Source organism: Trachemys scripta, chromosome 20 (assembly GCF_013100865.1).
Source record: "Trachemys scripta elegans isolate TJP31775 chromosome 20, CAS_Tse_1.0, whole genome shotgun sequence".
NCBI lineage: Eukaryota > Metazoa > Chordata > Testudines > Emydidae > Trachemys > Trachemys scripta.
Window position 1 is genome coordinate 3,313,788 of NC_048317.1, and position 24,790 is coordinate 3,338,577.

At 38.6% G+C, this 24,790-nt stretch overlaps 1 protein-coding gene across 3 annotated transcripts in view; it reads right to left on the reverse strand.

Annotated features, from left to right (window-relative positions):
- Positions 1 to 24,790, reverse strand: part of LOC117868310 (protein argonaute-3) — a 56,368-nt gene continuing 31,578 nt past the window's right edge. For 2 of the 3 annotated variants that reach the window (XM_034754168.1, XM_034754171.1), the window contains exons 6-20: positions 19,733 to 19,867; positions 18,770 to 18,871; positions 17,452 to 17,539; positions 17,145 to 17,292; positions 16,680 to 16,799; positions 14,706 to 14,828; positions 14,331 to 14,464; positions 13,754 to 13,938; positions 13,283 to 13,442; positions 11,642 to 11,732; positions 10,527 to 10,721; positions 9,983 to 10,117; positions 9,131 to 9,232; positions 7,512 to 7,711; positions 1 to 6,239 (exon numbers count right to left, since the gene is read on the reverse strand). In XM_034754168.1, coding sequence (XP_034610059.1) covers positions 6,131 to 6,239; positions 7,512 to 7,711; positions 9,131 to 9,232; positions 9,983 to 10,117; positions 10,527 to 10,721; positions 11,642 to 11,732; positions 13,283 to 13,442; positions 13,754 to 13,938; positions 14,331 to 14,464; positions 14,706 to 14,828; positions 16,680 to 16,799; positions 17,145 to 17,292; positions 17,452 to 17,539; positions 18,770 to 18,871; positions 19,733 to 19,867 — 2,027 coding nt within the window. In that variant the 3' untranslated portion in view covers positions 1 to 6,130. The remainder of the gene's footprint in view (positions 6,240 to 7,511; positions 7,712 to 9,130; positions 9,233 to 9,982; positions 10,118 to 10,526; positions 10,722 to 11,641; positions 11,733 to 13,282; positions 13,443 to 13,753; positions 13,939 to 14,330; positions 14,465 to 14,705; positions 14,829 to 16,679; positions 16,800 to 17,144; positions 17,293 to 17,451; positions 17,540 to 18,769; positions 18,872 to 19,732; positions 19,868 to 24,790) is intronic. The other variant, XM_034754170.1, reaches the window with a different exon arrangement.

Consider the following 24,790-nt stretch of genomic DNA (forward strand, 5'->3'; position numbering starts at 1 on the left):
AGGTGTTAAAAAGCAACATTCAAGCCAAACATGAAACTACAAGCTGCACACAAATTACCAATAAATATAAGGAAACACCACAATAAAGGACAAACCTCATCTTTAAAAAAAATATTTTAACTGCTATTAAGGCATTACAAAATGAAAGTTGTGTGTATATTTTTGCAGGCATGTGTAAGCACATTACAGTGAAATCAAGGCAGAACTTTGCTATTATTATTACTTTATGCAGCATTACAAGGTTACTGAGGTGCAGTGTTTATTAGTCTAGTCTACAACTCTTCCTGACTGGAGGAATGCTCACCAAAGTCATCAGCGGCTCCACAACATCTTTTAGCACAGTGAAAACAGGGCACCAACAATCATCCAAACATGTTTACCACTTACATTATCAAAAGTCCCTATTAAGTCATCAGAAGTTCAATTAGCATGTAAACATTACTCTCTTAAAATACAGGTTGTGTGAAGTCTGCTCAAAGTAGGATATATTATCTCATTATAAGCCCCCAGAGAATTTTACTTCATCTCTGTGAACCTGCTTCACCTCCAAAAATGAGGACATGTCCTTTGATCATCTATGATCCCATTTAAATATTAACTATACCACTGCCTGAAGTGTCCTGTGCTATTTCTCCCCCTTTCCTCCACCCCACCCCATGCACCCTCCTAAAATAGGAAGTGGTTAGTTACATTAAATAAAATCCAAACTACTTCAAGCCTACAAGTTGAATTTGGTGATTGTTCCTCAATACCTTTCCCTCCTTCTGAATACACCCTTCCTTGGTTATTCTTGGCCCTGACTCAGAAACTGCTGCTTGAAGGTACATAAAATGATACCAAACACTTGGCATTTTCAAAAAATTTTCTCAAATTTTCAGCCATTTACAATTTGAAAATAAAAATCTACAGCACCGTCTTCTGAAAAGGCACTTTCTGAGGACTGTCTAGCTTTAAAAAAAAAAAAAAAAATTGCTCCAAGTTTTAACAGTGGAACTGCTTTGCTTTAACAGGACACTACAATGAACAACCCATGTTAGGATGAGGGGATCTCAGACAGAATTCTAACAGTCAGGGGCACATGGCTGGAAAGGTGATTGGTATGGAGTCTCTCCACCAACTCCCTCGTTTCTGTAACAGTGATGCTACGTTGGTTTGCTTCTTTGCAAACCTTCACCTACCCTCCACCCCCACTGCTTCCCATGGGTGCCTCTGGCTGCTCAGGCCACAAACTAATTTTAAACCTCTGTTTTAGTGATTGTATTCTTGGGACTCTGCTAGATAGGTAAAACATAGGGTCCTGTACACATCAGATTCACACTTCACAACTATTGTAAAGTTACGAAGATTTTCTACTAGCAGAAAACACTGAGATTAGCGCTCACCTTAACCTTAATAATCTTTTTCATTTTTACAAAAATAATATATATCTGAGTGAATTGGCTAAGCGAAGTTTTTATAATTAAAAGATGTGCCAAAACACAAATGGTATCTCATACACAATGTCAAATTCAAGTACTATCTTTGGGTAGGAAAGTAAGCCAGGAATATTTGTCCCTTTGACATCTACATGGATTTTCTATCTGATAAAATTAACTGGCCAGTGGCAGCCACGTTTACTCCACAACACTGCAGCTGACGGAGCATTTGTCTGGCATGAAAAGAAACTTCAAGACGACCGTTTGGAAATGAAAAGTTAGAGTTTCAATGTATATGATCAGAGCTTCTTTGATTCCTCGGTTACGAAAAGTGCTTTGAGAAAGGTTATATCCCATCAGCTGACAAAACTGAGAACATATCAAAGGCGGACAAGTCTCAAGGTACGAGTAAAATGTAAATCCAGAAAGGCCTCATCCTTTTGAAATTGAAATTTCACACTATTGAGCACTAGTAGAAAACAAACAAGCAGCTAGAATGTGTACAGAGCGTGATTATTCATCTAACGTCCTGTGCCTAAACATTGATCGGACAAGTATCTGCACAAAAAGAAGAAATGGAAACAATTTAGGACCAATGGCATCTTGAAAGAATTTGACTGACAACCTTCAGGAATCCATTTCAACTTGAAAGCTGTTAAAAGGGCTAAACTACCTTCAAAAAGCATCCCAAAATGAATCCTAGGGAAATAACCTTTGCATAATTTCAACTAAATGGTTTAACATTTGACAGCCATCTAACAATCCTGAGTAAAATGGCCACAGTGGAAGTGCCCCACAAATCAAAGCTGCTTTGTTTGAGTGGAGTTGTCAGTTGTGCTGTTAGCAAATGCTGCAAGAGTTTAACGATTCAAACTACTAAAAATTCTCAACCTTTCTTTCCAACGTTGGACCCACTAATCACTAGATCACATATTTAAAGTAACTGCCATTATCAAAAACCCTTCTGTTCAGCTTCAGAGAAGCACTGCCATTTCTAGGACAGTGGTTCCTAAACATTGGTACATGTACCAGTATGGTTATTTCAGGTATGTGTCGTTAGTATCCTTGGCTGCCCATCTCAAATTTTGTGCTGGGTGCCCAAGTGTATGCCCCCATTGTTTGGGAGGTTAGTGGCACTTGTTAGTACAAGGTAAGGTCTTAGTTTGGTAAACTGGTACAGTGTCTGAGAAGATTGGGAACCACTGTTTTAGACAGATGTATGCACAAATGAGGCCAATGTTTCCGCAAAATGGAACCGCCAGCCTTTGCCCATATCCCTGTTTGGGCTATATACAGAGTGCTCCTGGAAAGATAAAGGGATAATGCGTGTTGCACTCGAGATTTCTCTAAAAAGCACATAAAACTTGAGAAAACTTTTCTTTAAAGGAGAGCAGGTACAAAAATAAAAAATCCATATACTCCTGTGAAAATATACTGGAAACTGCCACCACAGATGAGGTACCATTTATCCCCCCACCCCCTAAACTGCAAACATCAAAATATATATAAGTCTTTAGACAAAGGAAGAATATCTGGCTATTGAATCTCAATTAAAATGACAGCACCCTTTGTTACACTTGATATTTCACACTGTTAATTTTCTTCTGAAAAACGAGATACCGCCTCTAACTCTAAGCCTTGGTCCCTGCTCATCTCCTCGTTTCCTAGTGCAGTAATTGTCCGTCTCCATTTAAATAAATATAGCAGCTACAGTATCATAAACGTGTGGCCCTCACAACGCCAGTAACTTGATATTGTAATACAAATATACGTATCGGCACTTTTGTAGACATTTGCAAAACTAAGAATATAGAGATTAAAACTCCCAACTTCTCTTCACATGAAAACCAGTTACACTGGCCTGCTAAGCAAACATTTTTGAAGTCATTTCCCCAATGGATTTTTTTATATATATATATTTTTTAAGTTTTTGGTGAAAGCAGCAAGCAAAGTAATTTCAAATCAGATTGGAAACTGTATAGTGTCTTTAAAAGAAGAGTTAAAGGCCAATTTTTTTTTTTAAAAAAGGGCTTTTCATCAAAATGCCAGTTCACAAAAAGTCCTTGTAAAGCAGGTTTTTCTAAAAAAGCCCCTTCGGTTTTAAAAAAAATTAATCTTATGTAAAAAGCCAAACCTGGGCCTTTTATAAATGGGTATACTAGCTAGAGCTCTTCTAAGAGGAAACTGACAGTTACAGAATAAAAGAGAGAGATTTGTTTGGAAACAATCTTGCTCCAATCATTTCATTATATTGGCCTCCCTGCAGCAGTTTTATTCAAAGGAGCTGAAAGATAAGTGCATGAAGCAGCCAGAGAAAACTGGGACACTTCAGTTAGGAATCTGCAGTTCCACTGATGAATGAATATAATCCCACTAACAATGAGAGAGACTCTTAAGAGCTGATTGGCTACATAGAGATCTGTTAGAATAGTCCCCTTTTCTCCTGAGCCACTAGGAACACTGCCTACCAGCATGACTATTTCCAGTGCAATTTTAACTCTGCAAAAAAATAGTTTCTTTGCATTATGTTTCTTGATATTGGGAGAAAAATATATATGTATATACACCAACTATTTAGTAAAGCGCTTTGAGACAGTGTTGTGAACAGCACTACATACATTTCAATACAATGTACAAATGCACAAAATACAGTACTTAGTTTTCTGGCAGAAATGGGGGAAATGCATGCCTATTGAAGCAAAACGGGCTCAGATTTTAGGCTCAAAATACAGTAAATTGGCAAATATAGTGGATTACATGAGAATGACAAGAAACAAATGAGATACTTAAACCAACCCATTGGTTTTCGTGTGAAGAGCAAGGTGGAGTTCAGAAGGGCTGGGATAACAGCAATGCCCATATAAACAATCTGCAGTATATATATATGCATATATACTATGAACCAGTGCAAATAAAACAGTCAAAAATGCAGTTCACGAGGTTACAAAGTGCAAAACTCCCCGATGCCCAGATGTACTGAATACATGCTCATCTCTATCATCTTTAAAATACTTGTTTTAACTTTAAAGTGGAATGAACAAAAGTCCCATTAATGTTTTGTTTCACATTTCAGTGATTTAACTTGTTAAAATTATCCCAGCCCTCTTAATGTATTTGTAAAGTGAAATGAAGCCACCAACACCTTAATTTTAAAAGGAAAGCCACTTATAATGAAATAAGCAAAAATGCTTAAGAACTTCATTAACTTCTTAAGACATTTTTATGATTAATGTCAGCTACATTAAAGACAGCATCTGAAAACCTGGATCTTCAATGAAAAGTCTTCACTTGAGTTCAAATAACTTCAGTCTCTTAAACCCCAAAATGTACACAATTCCTTTGTTAAATCAAAATACTGCATTGATTGCCAATATTAAAGCTTGCAGAATCCTAGAAGCATAGGTTTTGCTGTTCTTAGCTGGTTTGATTTAGAAAAGGAACATGCATGACTCCTGATGACTACAAAACTTTCCTTTTGAAATTAAGGCTTTTACTTTGTCCTTTTAAAATTGTGGAGGTGTCCATTCTCCCACAGTTAGTGGTACAAATGCTGCTTTAATACAGCTAAACGGACACATTTTTCCTTTAGAACGGCTTATTGCACTAAAAGATAGCAAAAACAAGTTGTCAGTTTGTTTGTTTTTTAAAATAAACATGGTTACATTTCTAAAAATAAAAATTGATGTTGCCCATATGTTCTGTAATAATTAAATTAAAGCATTATTATTATTATTCTAATAAATATAAAAGAAAAGGAAGCTAAACTTCAAAAACACACATATATATATGAAATCACATTAAGGTGTGAGAGGCAGCAAGTAAACTAGCAAATAAAGACCTCAACTCTAAAGTTTCGTTTCTGGTGTTTACTACGTGTAACCCCATAAAACAAGGAACAACTGATCTTGCATGAAGCTCAAAATATATTTACGACTTGCCAGATAGAGAATTAGTTGAAATTTCTGGACAAGGTAAAACAGCAGCTTTAGTAAACTCACCAGGGAGCAAGAAGAGTTTGGATCACTACTGCTGCGCAGACACCACTAGCTTTTTTAAAGGGAACTACTGGAGTTGAGGACTCCAAACCGTGAAGAAAGACACAAAGGCAGCAGTTGGCTAAATTATGTTCAGATTAATGGACTAATGTGTGCAAAACCCTTCCCCTAATTTTTTCTAGTTAGTGCTGTACATTGAAATGTACTTGGATATGTTCCCATTCAAATGCTGATGGCAATATTGAGAGAAAGCCTCCTCAATGCGTTGGGGTAAAGACAAAAAGGTTATTTTTTGCACACTTCCCCCCTCAACAATCATGGTGATTGTTCTATAGGTTGTTTGTGTTTTTTTTAAAACTACATCATTAACTTTTTTTGCAAAGATAGTTGTGCTGCCGAGCAACTTGAGGTAAAGGCATAAAAGGGTTAGACTACAAGAAATAAAAAAAATAACTGATGACGACGGCACTTCCTACAGAAGACCGCCCCAAAAAAGCAGTTGGCTGGTTTCATATTGCATAATAGTGCTGTGTTCCTCGATGAAGTAAACAATCCTCCACGTGTCAATTTAAGGATTAGCCCCTTGCCCCTGCACAGTGTCGGCTTCAGCGTGATCGGAGGCGCACCCCATAAACTGACCCCACCGGAAACATACATTGTATGTGGCTTAATTTTTCAGTTCTTCCTTTCAGTGAGTATGCTCCGATTTTATTGATTTATTTAAGCGAAGTACATGGTGCGTAAGGTGTCTTGGTGAATCTGTACAGCCTTAGCAAGGGCCTGTGGGTCTCTCCCATTGCTTTGTCCTGAAACATGGCTTCCTTCAGCACTGCAAGACAAAGCGAGAAATATTAAAACTAGCAGAAACCCTTTCAATTTGAATTGCCATCATTTACCAGCACTGCATTATTTCAACACTCGAGAAGGGAATGTGACAATTTTTTAGAGCAGAGTATGGTGAGAGCTCCGGGGTTCTACTCAGCTTTCTCAGCAACTTCATGGCTTTTGGCAAGCCCCTTCACCTCTGTAGCTCAGCTAGCCCATCCATAAAATAGGTATATTACTTCTTACCCTGCCTGGTGCTTTTGAGGCTTAATGTTTGTAAAACACTTTGAAACCTTAAAATGAAAGGAATTAGACAAGTGCAAAGCATTATTACCACTCACCTCATTCACAGCAGTATTTCTGGTTTCAGGATTAGAACTTTAATGCACATGAGTCTTTTGGCCAGGGCCGGCTCTGGCTTTTTTGCCGCCCCAGGCAAAAAAGCCTTCCGCCGCCCCCCGCCCCCTGGCGGGGAGCACGGCAGGGGAGGGCGGTGAGCCCAGCCGCGGCCCCGCTCTCCCCGAGCGCCGCACCCCTCCAGGTGCCGCCCCAAGCACATGCTTGGTAGGCTGGTGCCTGGAGCTGGCCCTGCTTTTGGCCCATCTCCATGCAACGTTAATTAAACCAAAACTTTTTTTGGAAACTCTTAAACTTTAAATTCTTTATATAACAGAAAGCGAACACCACACTACACGCTTATGTATAGTGGTAGTAGTAAGGAAATGTGTTTGAAGACCAGTCCCACAGGTGATAAATTAAGCTACTGCTCAGTGCGTATCATCTACAGCAGTGGTTCCCAAGTGGAGTCACTCCACCATCAGCAGATGGGGTTGTGGCAATCCTGAGTGTGCGGAGGATGCCATCTTTTGCACAACATGCCCTCACATGCATTGTACATGCGATGTCATGCTGCACGGAGGATGCTTTTTGCTCTACAAAAACAGCACCCCTGTCCATGCAGCGTGATCTCACGCCATATGTGTGCAAGGTCACATTGTGCAGAGAATGCCATTTTGTAAAGCAAAATAGCGTCCTCCATGCAGCATGACCTTGCACAAATGGTGTGTGTGAGGCCACGCTGCATGGAAGATGCCTTTTTTAATCAGCATCCTCCAGGCTGTCTGGGATTGCAGTACATGTGAAAATGAGGTCATGCAACGAAAATGTTTGGGAACTGCTGATCTAGTTAGATAGTCTAAAGCCTGACAATATGGAAAGGGTTTTGGGTTGAGGGCTGAAAGGGGATATAAATATAAACACCTGTGTTTTCATTTACCTGTCATGTTCTTTGTCCACAAGATGGTATCGTGCTCTGAATGCTACCAGGTGAGCATAATACGCTGGTGCAGGTATAGAAACAGATCGTGTGCAACGCACATATGTGTGGCATAGCTGGTAAGTCAGCAGCTGAAGTTCATCTGCAGTAAAACAGTTATCATCCCACAAAACATGATAGTGTGAGGGACGGCTGGTACCCTATGGAGAAGGGAATATCAGTTCACTTGTCTGGCTCTCTCATATGTATCAAGTCAGACTTTAAGACCAGGAGGATTATGATTATCCAGTCTAACTTCCTGCATAATACAAGCCAGAGAATTTCACCTAGCAATTCCTACATCTAGGCCATAACTTCTGGTTGAACAACAAGATCTCTTAAATACTTCAAGTGACAAAATGCATACCACATGAGGTAAATTGTTCCAATTGTTAGTTACTACCACTTAAAAATTTGCGCCTTATTTCTAGTTTGAATTTATCTAGCTTCAGCTCCGAGCCATTTGATCTTATTATGTTGCTGCTAAATTTATCAGCTCCTCCACCACTACCAGAAATCTCCTCCTCATGTAGGTACAGTACTTATAAACCATGATTAACTCAGCCTCCTACTTCCTTTGGGTAAACTAAATCCATCAGGCAGGGTCTGATGAAATTCATCCTAGGGTACTTAAGGTACTAGCAGAAGTAATCTTGGAAACCATTAACCATTATTTTTGAGAACTCATGGAGGATGGGTGAAATCCCGGAGGGTGGGAGAAGGGCAATCATAGTATACCTCTACCCCGATATAATGCTGTCCTCAGGAGCCAAAAAAATCTTACTGCGTTATAGGTGAAACCGCGTTATATCGAACTTGCTTTGATCCGCCAGAGTGTGCAGCCCCGCCCACCCAGAGCGCTGCTTTACCACGTTATATCCAAATTCGTGTTATATTGGGTCATGTTATATCGGGGTAGAAGTGTATCTATCTTTGTTTATAGCAATCAGTGATTCAAACCAAAAAAACCCAGAATATACTTGCTGCACTCCACCAAAATTCCTTGCAGTTTGGTCAAAGATTTCATAGAGAACAGAACTTAAAACTTTGAAGAGTTTAACTTTTTCCATTCTTCTGAACTCAATATTTTGATGCAATTTTCCTCAATAAGTTGGATCGCCATTGCACTGCTGGCAATACCACCAAACTGCTAGATTCAGTTTCATTATCCTATAGTTTACCATCAGTCTAGGCTTAAATCAACTAATTTTCAAGGCTGCTTTCAATCCTCAAATTGAATCAAGTTCTCAAACGTAAACAATGTTCATTTCATTACAACTAAACAGATGTTTAACAGTGTTCTATTTTCCTAATTTATATGAGGAGGGTTCATTACTTCTCTTCAAATAAACCGACCTCACATCAGAACAGATTATGAAAATAAAAGGTACCTAACAGCTCAGTTAAGTAAGTCATTGGTAGTGCTGGTCCTAGAGACAGGTTTCACAGCTCTTAAGGAAACAGAACGAGAAGATGTTTGTCTAACACACAGGTGTGTGTGTGCGCATGCATATTTTCAAAAAAGGGAAAGAATACTTGCTGTAGCCATATGTATTAGTTTATAAAGGAAGGTATCTTACCTGTATTCCAGCATGGCTACAGAGGTAAAAATCAAACTCGTATGGGTGTGTAATATCTGTATCTACAGTTGTTCCAGCTGGAATGTTGCCACTTCTTCCAACCTACAGAGGGGTTTTGATGAAAGCAATATTAGCTAGTCAATTTTTTAGAAAATAAAGCAATAAAAAATTATGATGTACTTATGCCATCCAATCGTAACTTTAAAACACAACGTTCTATTTAGAATATACTGCATTCAGTGAATGGAGCCCTCACCTTAACCCCTCCCCCCTTTGGAATAAGCAAATATAATGACCTGTGATGTTTGCTTTGGACAAAGCACTCCCCTCTTTGCTCTAAAGTTAAGCATGGTACATCAACAGCACTTTCAGTTCCACCTGCCTTCAGAAGGGGGAAGTAGCTAAAGATTTAACTATGTATATTTTGGTTTGTGTACCCGCCCAGTCAGCATTAGATCACTCAAAAAACACGTAAACTTGACTGAAATAAAGTGCTTTGTGGTTTCACATTCTCTTGTATTTAACATTTTTGTAGAGCCTATATCAAATAATATTTCAAGATATTTAATTTCTTCTAAATGTCACATTAACACCTGTAATTCTACAAGAACTGCCCACGGTCATCAGCTGAAGTTTTACAACTGAATTTAGAATAAAATAAAATAAGATCTTCAAAGACAAAATAAGTTGGGGATCAATTTTTTGCACCTGTCAATCTTGAGCATCTCCTCTGAATGTGAGGAATACATCAAGTGGATTTTGTACAGTTTGTACATTTATACAGTTAGCAACAATACTAGCACATTTTTTTCTTTATTAACCTTTTCACATACATAACTACACTGGAATTACCCTTTCAGTTCTGTCCGCACAGAACAATCGTGTGTGGTGTCGTTTCTGTACTACGATGTAGGTTATTCCTGGCTGGTAATCTTTCTCCAGACTGATGCAGGCCTCTCTAATTGCTAGCAGCTCATAATACAACACCTACAGTACAGAAACAATAGATTAATTTACTCTTACATTGTACTCTGCACATTGTGTCTAGTAAATAGCACTCTCTACTTAACACTTGTTTCATGTCTGTTATGCAATATTAGTAATTTGTAGCAAGTCTATACTCATCTATGGCTCTAAATGATCAGCTTCTCAACCAGGAAACACATTTTTCATCTATTTGATATAATATATCATTACTTTCCTCAGCCCACAATCTGAGGAACTCCAAGCATTTTCCACCTAATGGGATTCCCTAGTTGGGATTTCACACTTCCGTAAGAAGTGTAGCCAATACACTATGGTGCTACATCTTAACTCAGATGCAAGTGTGAAAAACGGAACTATAACATTTCTCAATTCAAATCTTGCTACGGTAAAAAATTCAAGTGCAACGAACCTGTCGAAACTGTCCTTCAGAAACCCCATCCCTGTAGAAGATGATACGTGTGGGTTTGAATCGCGTTGATTTGTAGAACTGGATGAGGAGTTCTCTTACCATGGAGGCCAAATCTTGGATAATCTCCTGCCGAGGCCTTTGAACTCTCACTGTGGCACAATACCTGCTTGGATGAGCATCCATACTACCTACAACCTATGGGGGAAAAAATGAGAATGTAAAAGATCCATGTGGAATTGATACAAGGTATTTTACCAGGGAAAAGGGAAGGGGTCTTAAATTTAAAGGTTTATTTTAAGAAGAGAATAAAGAATAATCAGATCATTTAAGCAAGTGGCACAGAACTTATTGTAAGATGTGGGTTTAGAAATCTTAAATCTCTTACAGGAAAGTGTTTGAAACTTGCCTTTCACCAGCCCTCCACAAAAACCCCTATTTTATATCTGCCTTGGAATTATTCTTCCTCTTTCGTTGGCAATGAAATATTTCCTCTTCTACCCCCACTTTAGTAATTCAAGCAAAAACTCCTCCTGGTTCATTGCCTCTTCATTAGGAACTCTGAATATTCCCCCTTCCATTTTGGGAAATAGAGCAGATAATGTAGCAAAGAGCAACATGAGTACCCATGTGTCTAAAGATCTCACCTTACAGCCCGCTTGTCCTTCCCAGGCTGAAAAGGAGAAAATTATTGAAGATCTTCCTGCCAACACCAGTCTCTTAAAGTCATCTTTGTTTAAATATAAACACAGCAGCATTTTGTTAGTTTAACTATTAGAGGTGCATGGTTTCTTTTGGAATTTAGAGCACTTACAATTCAGTTATGTTCTCTCAAAGAACTATTATTTAGTAGCACCACTGACGTAACGTCATCTTCACTAAGTATATTAGAACACTAAAAAGCATGAATCAGAAATTTTAAGCAGTACTTTTGTTTTCAAGAAGCTGTCTGATTTCTGTATGCACAGAACTGGAATATGCAGGGGAAAATGAAAGCCACATCAAAAGTCAATGAATTAATTTATGACGTTTCAGTCCTCTCATAAATGTAGCTGCATTTTCTATTCTCTCCTTTTCATAACATATGAAAACAACTAAGCCAATTTCATAGGACTTACAGCAGCAATGGAAGGCTTCTTTCCATCCCCAGCAGGTGGATGAGTGACATCTGCTCCCAAGAAGATCACTGGTTGTTGGAACACAGAAGGTCTTTAAAAAAAAAAAAAAAAAAGGCGACAAGTCAACCTAGCACCAACCATTCACCTACAATTACACTTCTCAATCCTGAATTTTGTTTCTTAACTTGAGTGTGGGTAGGGAAGAAGACGACATTTCTATCAGACATTCAGAAGACCATGTTTAGCCAACGCAATCAGTGTCAGGCATATTGTTGTGAACTTTTCCTAAACACTCTAATAGTCATTCCAAAATACATCACTGTTTACTGCTAATACAATGCTATTACAGAAATTAGTTTAAAAACCATGACCTAGCATTAAAAATAATTCCCTACAAAGACATATCTACTACTCTGAAACTTATCAATCATGCTGATTAGGGTAGTACCTAGAGAACAATCAAGAATGGAGCTCCATTGTGCTAGGCACTGTACAATGTACACAGTACAATGGCAAAAAACGTAGCTAGAGTACACACACTGTTCTGGGTGATGCGGCATGAGTAGCAAGGAGGTACGTTAAAGCTTGCAATCCATTCTCATGGACTAGAGAATGGATTATGTGCTTCACATGTCACTTTGGCTACCGATACCTGGGCACAGAGCTTTCAGAAACATTCTCCAGAGATAACTTGCAAAAGGTTATTCTGGGCCACCACATTACCTTCTGCATACTCCACTTTTTCCCCAAGAATAAATCTGTTCCAGTGACACTTGGAGCTAAGGTGGCCAAATGCCCAGTCTCCAGGGTGGATACTAAGGTCTCTGCTCTCAATGGATTGTTTGTTCTAAGACAGGGAAATGCATATAGACTAGACTAGTAGTACAATGACCCTGGCCAGTGAGCCATTATCAGGGGAAGCTTCTAATCAGTGAGATCTATTAGAACAAAGGCCTCATAAGCAAGGTAGTAGAAGGCTTGTCACTTGAAACATTTAAAATGGACTGGGACAAAGCATTTGAATACAGCATACAGAACCATCATACACTAGCAGGAGGATGATCTAGAGGACTTATGCAACAGCAGAGGTGAAAGACTCATAGTACATGATCTACCACTGTTAACAGCACACAGGACTGCAGAATTTGTCAGTCGGCTGAGCACTGTGATCTTCTCTGAAGAACGCTGTGGTATCCTACACTTCTACCCAGTCCGCCTCTACAGATGGAATCTTAACTTAATACTTCCATTCAAAGACAACACCTCTAGAACGCCAGGATCTCCTCTCATTCATTTCTTCTCAAGTACTGGGTAGTGGCCCAACATCTCAAAGGGGGATTTGATTTACAACCTTCTGATTCAGAGACTAAATAGCCTTTTTGACACCTACTGGGGAGAGCTTCAATATGACCCAAGTCTCCACTTACCAGATCAGGTAGGAAGTATCCTGGAGGTCACTGCTGAACCAGGATGTGCTGTGAGATGCAATGTTGCAATGCCAAGAGCAGCATCTTTGGTTCACAAATAACATACCATTTTGCACTTAACCCCCTTTCCAAAGGGTAATTTTGGATGTTAAATATCAAACTGAAAATAGACACAAGAATAAATCCCAAAGTGGCCCTCATTAGAGATTCTTACCGTTGATGAGGTACAAGAATGTTGTTGATTCCTCCTAATTTAACATTAATCTTTAGGCACAGGTTTGAGAGAGTCTGAGGAGATGTTTTTATGACATTCTTGACTTGAACGCACTGCGTGGCCATCCCCAACAGCGTATCTCCCACACGTTTCACCTCCGCTGAGAAGCAAGCATTAATTTAAATTTTTTTAAACGTATTAAGATTTTTAAGCCTGTTTGAAATTCAGGCAGAGAACAGAACACAGCCAAAGCCACTATTAGTTAAATTTACATTCTGCCCTATCAACTTCCAATTCAAATGCATGCTTTGACCTGTCTCCCAATTCATTTTAGGCTATGATAAAGCATCTGGTTTCGGATGACACAAGGACAATCATCTAGAATTTAGCCTCTTACAAGCTGAGGAGCAAGTACACCAGCTAGCACACTTGAGCCAAACCATATACCCTCCCCTTATGTTATTCCCTTACCATACACAGGTGTTTTCCCTGGCAGGATGACAATGATGAGCTGGAGTCCTGAATAGGTGTTTTTAAGGTGTCGGAACATTGGCTCCACGCTGTCTGCACCCTGTGCATATTTGCAAAAACATGGCTGGCCTTGGATGGGCATCCCTGCATCCTTCGAAATCTTGCGCAGCTGATCTGTAAAACCCCTAGTGAAACAGAATGGAGTTTACTGAACTTCAACAACAGCATCCACTGTACTCTGATTATAAGGAGGTGACAGTCTTAAAATACCATTATGAAAGGTTAGGGAGGGCAGACTTTATAGGGCTTTAGGACAAACGCACTAAGTAGCATGCCCCATTGTAGCAACACTTAACACACAGAATCGATGTACACTTTCAGCTGCAAAGATGGCAGATTTTCCAAGCTGCAGCACAGAAGAAAAGAAGTAGTTTTGCATTCCAAATCAAATGCCTACCCCAGCCTGAACACTAGGCTAGAATGGGCACTGGATATGTAGCAAGTGCCATCTTAGAATTTTGAAGCTGATGGGTTCACTGAAAGAATGGTTCAATGCCTGAATTAAGACATGCCTTACTTCAGTATTTCTTCTCTGCATTGTCTCTGCGTTGCAAAGCAAGCTATGGCCCACATTTTGATCTCAACACCAGTGTGAAACTGTTTCCCTCGCATATCCCATACGCCATGGCTTGGGGTTGCCACTGTTCGATTCTACGGAGATAGAAGAAATACGCTGATATTCAACTGATTGGAACAGTGAGAGAAAAAACCCACCATTTTAGGAAAACACCCCTCGCAATCGCAAGGCTTGTGGCTCAAATTCTGAGCTGCTGCAATACTACAAGGGAACTGAGCTGTCCCAACGTTTTCAGTTTTACATGGAGAATCATCTGTCGTTTATCGTACAGCAAGATACAAAAAAAAAAAAAAAAGGAAAAAACAAAATTCTCACCCGTCCTCCATACTGCAACATTGGAGCTGGAAGCACACGCCCCGTCACATGGGCCATCTCATCACGAACTTTAAACTGAAACTCTTGAACAAATGGATCCGCATCATAATTTGCACTTCTTACCTGGGGAAAGGAGAAGTTTCCATGTTAAAAAAACTCTTCATTTTTAATCTGCATCTACAAATAAGACAACCAATAACAGAGCTGCATAAGTGTCTTCCTCTTCACTAACAGCAAAAACTAAGGATCATATAGAACTGTCCAACCTCATTTACCCAGCCATTGATTAACCAAAACTCTCATTCAAACCACTTGCCGCATGACATGAGATCTTACTCATATTCCCTTAAGTTACCCAAACACCAATTTATTCAATTTTTGCTGCTGCAAATATTTTGCATAAAAAGTGTATTGTATTAAAGAGTATCTAGCATGCATGACAATGCTGCTTCAAAACAAATTTTAGGTAAATCTAGTTATCTTGCTAAAGTACAGAAGTACCAATTAATTATAAAATTAATCTCTATTCTGTATATTGCTTGCAGGTATAACACGGAATTTTAATACTATTTGAAAAAGCTACCTAAAATTCAATTTTACTATTATATTACTAAGTCAGTGTGAAAATGGCCACTTGATGTTTAGACACTCCACAATATGCATATTCAGGGCATTCATCAAAGCAAATTTTTTGCTGCCCTCAGTGTGAAGGACAAACTAGGTTATGAAAACCCAACTGTTTTCAGTTCCCTTTGAATATTAGCACTCAAGAGAAGATCGTGAATTAGCCTTTTCAGCATCTTTCAGAAGAGCCTTATTCCTATCAAACAAATTCTCAGTTGGCAGTTCAAAAGCACCTTTTTCGAATAGAAGTTATCCTTTAATTTCTTGTGACGTTATTCAAATAAAATGAGATATTTCCAACAGTTCCAAGTCAGGAAAATGTTAACATGTTTTAGAAAGGCTGGCTTGGTCAGGCAGAAAGAGAAAAAACAGGACTGTCAAGTGATGCTGTTTAGCATATATTGAGGACGAATATTGCCCATTGGTTAGAGTGCGTGCCTGGGACATGGGAAACAGTTTCAACTTCCTGTTTGCCACAGGCTTCCTGTAGAACCTTAGGCAAGTTACTTAGTCTCCATACATTAGCTCCCTCCATCTGTAAAATAGAGATATAAATAGTACTTCTCTACCTCACAGCAGTGTTCAGAGTATATCAAAAGATTAGATTGTGAGGTGTTCAGATAATATGGGAATGGGAGGGGGCAGATAAACACCGGAGGTAGGTATGTAATTTACATACATTAATTGTCAGAACATCCCTGTAAGGCAGTTAAGAACTCTGTTCATTTTTCAGCTTGTTGAGAACGTCAAAAATGAAGGTCTCATTCCAGCAAAAACACCAACACATGCTTAACTGCAAGAACCTGAAGTTCCATTGACTCCAATGGGAGACCTCAGCTGCTGAATGTTAAGCACAAGCTTCAGTGCTTTGCTGAATCAGGTACAAAGTAGCCAGTGTAAGGTCCATGATTAGAACACAGGAGTCCCTAACATTTCAGTCCTGGGCTCAGACCATACCTCTAATCCTTTAATTAGAGATCTCGAATTAAATTGATTTTATTAATAAAATCAAGGAGGGTTCCAAATGCTGGAGGGGAGGTACCAAACAGGTTCTGGTGGCCACATGGTATGTGAAGATTATGGAACAGGGAGGTGAGCCTGAATGCTTGACCTAGATATTCTATTTAATGGGAGGGATCAGAGGAGTCATGGGAGCCTCCCTGTTCCATAATCTTCACATGTCACGTGGCCACCAGAACCTGTTTGGTACCTGAGAATAAAGTACGAGGCTTTCGTAGCAAAGGACAGAGATCAGGTCAGATACAGAGAAATGTAATGGCCTTCACAAGTGCAAGGCAGTTTAGTGAAGATGAACATGCTCATCCTCTGATACAGAAGTTATGAACTAACCAATCTGCTAATTTCCTCTTGTCTATCTGGGGCAGATCTTGCTGTTGCTTTTATCATAGTTGATGTCTGATTGTCTGTTAGCTTCTTGATACATCGCTGGCCTGCCACAATGTTACATACCTTAAAAAAAAAAAAAAAATTGGTAGATACAATTGCAGACTTTACAGATGCAGCACTCCTAATATTACACAGGGAATTATGCAGTGACTACATGCAAATCTTCTATATACATGTAGCTGATACTTAAATCTATTTTTCATAGTGAATTGATTGGTATCCATACTAATAAAAGGAAAAGATTGTCTGGTTTAAAGTTTCTCTCTATTTGTAGTAAAACCAAAGCAGTAACAAAAAAAGAATGATAACATATATAAATATGCTAAACTGCTTATATTGCATGAGAAATAAATTAACACTGCAAAAATATGCTACTGGACTAAAACACCAATTTAACAGAATCATTACTTCTAGAGGCAGGTAGGTATGTTTCTGCTCCTGTCCCACTTGTAGACAAGGAAGATGAGGATATTTCAGCTGGAGGTTATACTTCTCTCTGAAGTACTGTGCTACTGTTCTCTCAACTGTCTGGCCGTTTTCTAACTGTAAAGGGAAGCTGGAAAGACAGCACAAGAATTTTAGTCAAAATAGCATTGAAAGTTTAACTACCAGAATTCTCCAAAATGATTTTAATAAACTCTCAGTCCATCCCTCCAAGTATTTGATGTTAGGGCAAGCTGCTACACATTCTCCACTCTGACAAATGTCTGCTTACGTTTGATGACTGGCAGGTCTCCTTGTTACATTACAAACACGGTATTTCCGTCTCATTGTTCCACAGTGAGTCACTTCAACCTTCAGACCTGTATGAAAGCAACAAGAAAAAACAATGTCATGCAACATATACCTGTTAAGTGTTTGCATAAGTTTCTTATAACAGTACACACAACAGTCAAGAACTCTGAGTGTTAAATAGATACAATGATCTTATGGAACAGTGTTAGAAACTCATGTTCTGCATTTAATGCATTATTTGATTTCTGACTTTCATTTAAGAGGTAGTTATTTTAAAATATTTCTAATAGTGGAGAATCATGAGTTTCTTTTAAAAATAAATCCTAGCTACAACACATGCAATTCAAAGTAATTTATAATTCCAGGTGAAGCGGTTACACTAATTTTAAGATAAGTGAGACTAGCCTGATGGAGACTGAAGTCTGGATTCAAAAATATAGTTTTCTGTTCAGGTTCTCAAAGGGCAGCAATGCCCTTTTTGCCCATGGTGACCAATTCCAATGCACCCTAGGACTGAGGAACCATATCTGTACCAAGGGGATAAGTAAGATAGTTTAAAAATTACTTTCCTAGGTGATTTCCCCTACTTGTATCCATTAGCTTTAATCAGTATTTTAACTAACTTGCTTTATTTTCACTGCAACATCAAGATTTCTAAATTCTAGAGATTTGTCATTAGTTTTCTGTACAATCTTGAGTAGCTGAAGTTAAGATCTAGTCCATGCTCTAAGCATGAGCAGAACCCTGATTCTATATGCTTTCCTCCTTCTTTTGCACCATAGCTATCGGAGTTGATTGCACAGTTAGCACGAATTAATCCATGTTATTCCATGGTATCCAGCTGGTAAATTCACAGAAATCCCATTGGAATTCTAGTAAGTATATGGTAATCCAAGTTAACTCTACTCTATTAATTCCTCATAACAATACGAAGTGGATATTTACATAAAAATGATACCGTGATGGCAGTGTCATAGGATAGGCACTCTCTCTGCCTTCAGGGACATGAGAAATGGATGAGGCAGCAATATGGTCTAATAAACAAGATATTGGACTAGGATTCAAGAGGCCTGGGTTCTATTCACAGAGGTCTACTCTGTCACTGGAAAAGTCTCTTCACCTCTCACACTGTTTCCCCTCGGACCTTCTGTTGTCTATTTAGATTGAAAGCTCTTCAGGGCAGGGACTGTCTTGCTATATATATGCACAGTGCTTAGCACAATAGTGCTCTGATCTTAGTTGGGGCCCTTAAGTACTACTATAATACAAATAAATATTAACAACCAAGGTTAATTTACCTTGCAGTGTTTTCTTACAGTGGCTATTTCTATTACAATGACTGAGATGTGTTGGTGAAGTAGAGTGACAGCTGCTCACTGTACAGTTAGACATGCTGCATTCTGACTGATTTAAAAACAGAAAGATTTGTGTTTGAGCCAGTTACAAAATAATTTATCCATTAAAGGTACGGTTTTTAAAAGAATTTCTTGATTTTACAAACACAGGGGGCTGACTGGCTGTACCTTACCTTTTTAAACTGATTGGTTGTTAAATGGCATGTACTCTTGCAGCAAGTGACAGAAAAAAATTTCAGGAAGGACTTTGTTCAAACCCTCCTAACAAGGTCTTACCCCTGCTGCAAATTACTCTATACATTGGAGTGCAAAGAAGCATGAAAGCAGACACCAAAGTAGTGTATGTAATGAAACTACCCAAACTTCCACCAACTAAATCAATTCTTCAAGATAGAATCTGTCCCCCCACCTAAGGTTGGCAAATACCACTGAGCTATCCCTGTTATATCACAATTGATATAAAGTCATATTAATAAAATATTGGCAGACAATCAATGACTCCAGCTTTGAAAACCAATATATTTGCTTTGCCTCAGCATTTAAATAGCAGCAGGAGTGTGTGTACTACTGACATTATCTCCTAAACAAGAGTCAGCCATCCAGCAATGTGATTGCTTTGGTACATTCATTATAACAAGCAGTCTTACTATTTGACCTTTAAAATATCAGAGTTTATCTAGTATTTCATCTTTGTTGGGCTTTGCAGACAGTTTAAAGAGCCATGCAGCTCATGTAGTAATTTTAGATCTAAAGACAGTAAATATTGCAATTATTTTGGACACACTCACTTTTGATCCAGGTTATATTAATTCTGAGATTTTCAGTTAATGTGTCTGTTATAACTAACCTTCTGAGCACATTAAACACAATCTGTTCCATGCTGATTAGAGATAACTTTCTACTCACCCTTTATCTCTTTGGTGAATTTTACCCGATGAGAATCAGTCAGAGGTCTCGGTTGTTCATCAATGTTATGAATGTCGAGAACTTCACACATGAACTGAATTACAGGTTGTGCTTTGTAGAAGGCAGTGGCAGAAACTAGGGAGAGAGGGGAAAAAAAAACATGAAGGAAGCAAACAGCCATCTTGGGAAGCCAAAGAATCAGACAAATCATCTGACTTTTAATGCAAAGTGAGCGCCAAGTGCATGTTTTGTAGCACTCAAGTTTTCTTCAAAACATATTAGAAAGTTTTGTGACAGTATTGAGCAATCAAGATATTACTGTCTGCAACCGTACATTGCCATGCTGAATTCTAGCTTAGTTTTTGAGAAGACTCATCAGGGTTTGAAAGGATGTCCCATATACACAAGGTGCTTGACTAAGTGGTGGTGGTCCAAATGAGGACATCCTTCCTTCGGATACAGTTTGGAACCAAAACCAAAGGATGGTGTGTAATGACACCCCTCTGCTAAAGATGCTGTCTTTTGGATAAAATGTAAAAGTAAGGTTATGACTAATCAATGGCTCATTAAAGATCCAAAAGCACTTTGAGAGTTAGAGTGTTGTGACCTAGTCACGTTGCACTTAGGATAAATGGATTCTATGTTCTTAAACACTGTTTAGACTGTAAAAGTTTTTCCTACATTTCTTGACCTAACTTGTGGTATTCAGCGCGTGTATATAACAGGAGGTACTTTTCAAGTACATGAAGCAATAGGAAAATGAGTCTGATATAAGGCTTAGAAGATGAGACTTCATGTCAGTCCAGGCAATTACATTATTACTGAAGTCTCTCCCCATCAGGCAGAAGACTCCTAAACTGTATTTAAACCAAGTAAATGTTTCTCTCTCTCTGGGTTCTTATCTAATATAGCATCCAAGTAGCCAGAAGAAGCAGCTAGCAGCTATCTTGGTTGTGGGATGGTGGAATTTCAGAAATGGAGGTCCTCTCTTGTCCCACTTTTCCTCATTCTTCATCTCCCTCAGAGTTAATGAACTCTGATGCCACAGGCACTTGTGTTTATCCTTAGTTAGGATGCAAAGGATTTCAACAGGTTGGTGGCACAAACAAGTCCATTAGAATTGCCAAAAAGGTTGGGAACTGCTGCTGTGAAGAGGCTCTCTCACCAAGGAAATGCAACCCAGTGTCACAAGCCATACCATGTACAGTATGAATAGAGACACTAAGACTTTGCAGAGAATCAAGGCCAGGTGTGCAGAAGCCAAAGGGTTAATGTACTCTCCACATTAACTGCTTTTCTAAAGAGAAGCAGATTAGAAATGCAAATGAATGGTTTTAATTACCAAAAAAGGCAATATCAAGCCTGACAAGAGCTTTTAACAGGTAATTAAAATTCTGCATTAAGAGATTATGTGCAATCTTTCTGGAATAAGAGTATTTGTATACACATTTCCAACATAAGTTTTAGTTCTGGTGAAAGGTCTTCGACTGACAATACCTGGAGGTGGAAATCCTATACTTACCCCTCAAATTGGTAAAGTGCCAATGAGTGCACTGCACGTGCAGCGGCTACGAACGCTTCACCCATGCTGCCCAACCAGTGTGTCTGATTTCTGACCTGACAAGACCACCTCTAGATATATGACAGTAATTTGGTTTCTATAAGCCATTCAGTCCTTGACTACCCTGGTAAGACAGCTTATAAGATTACCAGTTATGGAGACTTGTGATGGACACCCGTGCTATCCTAGCTAAGGGCTTGTCTACACTGGCACTTTACAGCGCTGTAACTTTCTGGCTCGGGGTGAAGGTGGGTTTTTTAGCACTTTAGCATTGCCAGTGTAAACTAGCACTTAGATACGCTGAAATGGCCTATAAACAAACAAAAGTCTGTCCAGAGACTTTTCATGCAAAGTTGGTTCAGTACTACAAAGGAACAATGTCCTAATGTTACACTCTGTTCTCTACTAACCCTGATGAGGCAAGGCAAGCTGCTTTTAAAGTAGACATAACTAAAACTAAAAATGCTACCCACAGATCAGCAAGCCAAAAGGACAAATCTTGTTCTAGCTGCCAACAGTGACACTGCGCAGCAGAAGTTATTAATCATGTTCACTGTGGTAGTGCCTAAGGGCCAATCAAGAATGGGGCCTCATAGTACTAGGCACTGTACAAATGGTGAATAGTAGATGGTCCCTGACCCTAAATAGACTAGACAGACACAGGGTGGGGAAAGAGGAAGAATACATAAGCAGAGTGAACTATGTGACAGTAGCAAACGTTGTTAGTTTCAAGATCTTCCTTTTCTTTCTTTTGTTTTTTGGATGACTTAGTTTGGAACTATTCACATGTCCATTACTTTCTTTATAGGTTCGCTACTGTCATCTAGCTCAAATTGCCAAATGCAAAGGAAATTCAAAATCTCCTTACTAGTCCACAGTTAAAAGGCCATTGCCAAACTTGCCAATAAAATTATTGTGTGGTTTCTGGATGTGCTTATTTCTCCTCTGAGGCAGTCTAGAAAGTTATTTTTCACTTAGATTTTAAATAATGCCTTCATGTTTCTCTGACCAAATATGTTATATATTTTGGTGTTGTATTTTTTCCACAGTACACTTGCCTCATTCAGTGCATGGAAAATTTCACCCCAAATGGTTGAAGTTTGGCAAAGTTATAAACAACTGAAAACAGGGACTTATACTGGGAAGAATCGGGAAATCTTAACTTTAGGTGGTGCTATTAGCTCAGTCCATACCTTCATTCAATTGAGGCCAAAAATAAAAAGACAGAGCAAGACACTAAAGTCTTTAAATAGCAAAAAATATTAGACTATTAAATAATTAATTAACAGTTTATGAAGTCCCCAGGTCCCTTATACTAAAACACCAAAATCCCCCATACAAATAACAAAAATTCTTCAGATATGCGTCACTCCAGTAAGCTGCCAACTTTGTATGACGCACTCTAGCAGACACCTACAGATGTCGATTACTGAATGAACACAAATAGCTTACGCCTCCAACAACTGGGGATCTGTGGTTCATCTCCATGGTAACAAAATTTGTGAAACTGATAGGAACAGAAATTTTGTAGAGCACCTTGTATGAGGAAAGTGATCAAAACAAACTCCAATAATCTGATTGTAGATTTAATCTTAAATTTCAAACCAAATTAGCAAAGTCATTTTCCCATAATCTGCAGTTAAACATCAAAATGATTTCTATTTAGGAATTTCACTTTAATGTAATAGTCTGTTGCACATCCACTGTAAATCTTCTCTAGAATTGAATAACTTCTACCAAGAAGATAAAAACAACAAACCTTCTGGTTAACAAGACCTTATTTCGCAGTGATGGGGAAAGCTTAATTTACAAAAAGCAACAAAAAGGCAAGACTCAGTGTCAGTGGGGATTAAGACTATTTTCTTTACAGCAAAAAACAAACAAACAAACAAAAAAAACACACGAACTAGTCTCTCCTCAATATGCAGCATACATACTATTGAGAATTTACAGTACTTGTAATAGCATAAAACTCAAATAATTTAAATTTAACTGCTTTTTAACCAATAGCCACATCAGAGTTAACTGCTTTAAAAGGTAGTTTTGGTTGGGTACACTGGATTTACAAAGAACTACCCCCTCTTTTTACTGCCAGACTTGAGAAAAGAAAAGGATCAATTTTTCATTGCTCATTTTCCAAGAAGTTCAGTATGTAAGAGCATAGACTTCGGTATTTCTACTATGAAACCTCAGAATTCTCCTCCCCATTGCAGACACTGCAAATAGCTTGACTTAAACAGTATTTGGCTTGGTATTAAAGAATATCAGCTGCTCCTATACATCAACAATTGTAGGAGAGGATTATGATGTGCTTTAGACGCAAAGCATGAGTCATTGCATTTCTCTTTTGAAATACTGGCATTTTCGGTAATAAGTCTTAGTTACTAAATAGCTAGAAATTCAGAAAGATCTCAGCTAATGTGAACAATGCAATAACTTTGCTTGGACCAGTGGTTTTCAACCTGTGGTCTGTGGACCCCAGGGGGTTTTCAAACTATGTCTAAGATTTCCAAAGAGGTCCGCCATTCCATTTGAAATTTTGTAGGGATCCACAAATGAAATAAGGTTGAAAACCACTGTCTTGGACCAATTATTACATGACCTTTCCAGTCAAATATCCTTGTGTTACAAGTGGGCCATTTAACTGAAAAACCTGGGTATGATTTGCTGATTGGTACAATATTTTTGATCCTTACAAAATGCAAAATTCTGAATTAAATGGAAATTACAGAAATGGATTGTTTGTCTTGTTTACTTTTACTGTCCATGAGAAAATAATTGTGTAGGAAGCATGGCTAGATATGAAAGTTGTCACATGTTCCCTAAACCTGCAGAAACAAGGTGGATCAATGTATCTTCAGCTGCAAAAATTATGTATTTCATTTCTGTCTCTGAAGCACATGAGAGGTACATAATGGTTACAAAAGTATGAAATAGGGGACAACTTGCTCCAATGTCATAATACGTTGAAAAAAAATATATATAAAACTCAAAGGCATTCCACAAGGATGTGACTTTTATCAACTTGTTTCTTGGTGTCTGCTCCTCTTTTGCTATTTTCTGCTCTAAATTGCACATCTGGTGGCTTTCAAGTCTACCTTGCCTCAGGGTCTCTTGGATTTTAACACTGCACCCTAGCTACCCTAAATATGGTATCTGCCTGCTCATTTATTGCATCCTTTGCTAATCTTGTTAATGGGAAAGAAAAAAAAATACCATCTATCAAAGTGACCTGGCCTCCAACCTAATGGAACACCTGTGGCATTCCTGACTGCCCAAAAAATGGTACCAGCTTCAGTCTCAGCTCATAACTCCAACAATCCACATCTGGCTGTAACAGAGTATCTTTCCTTTTCCCCGCTTCTCCGATTTTTAATTTGTGTTTGCATAGTTGGGAAAATTAATTTAACTTAGTTGCAATCTTTTGATATAGCCCATTTGACATGATCATTATCATATTATTATTGCCATGACGAAAGCAATATCATCATAATTAA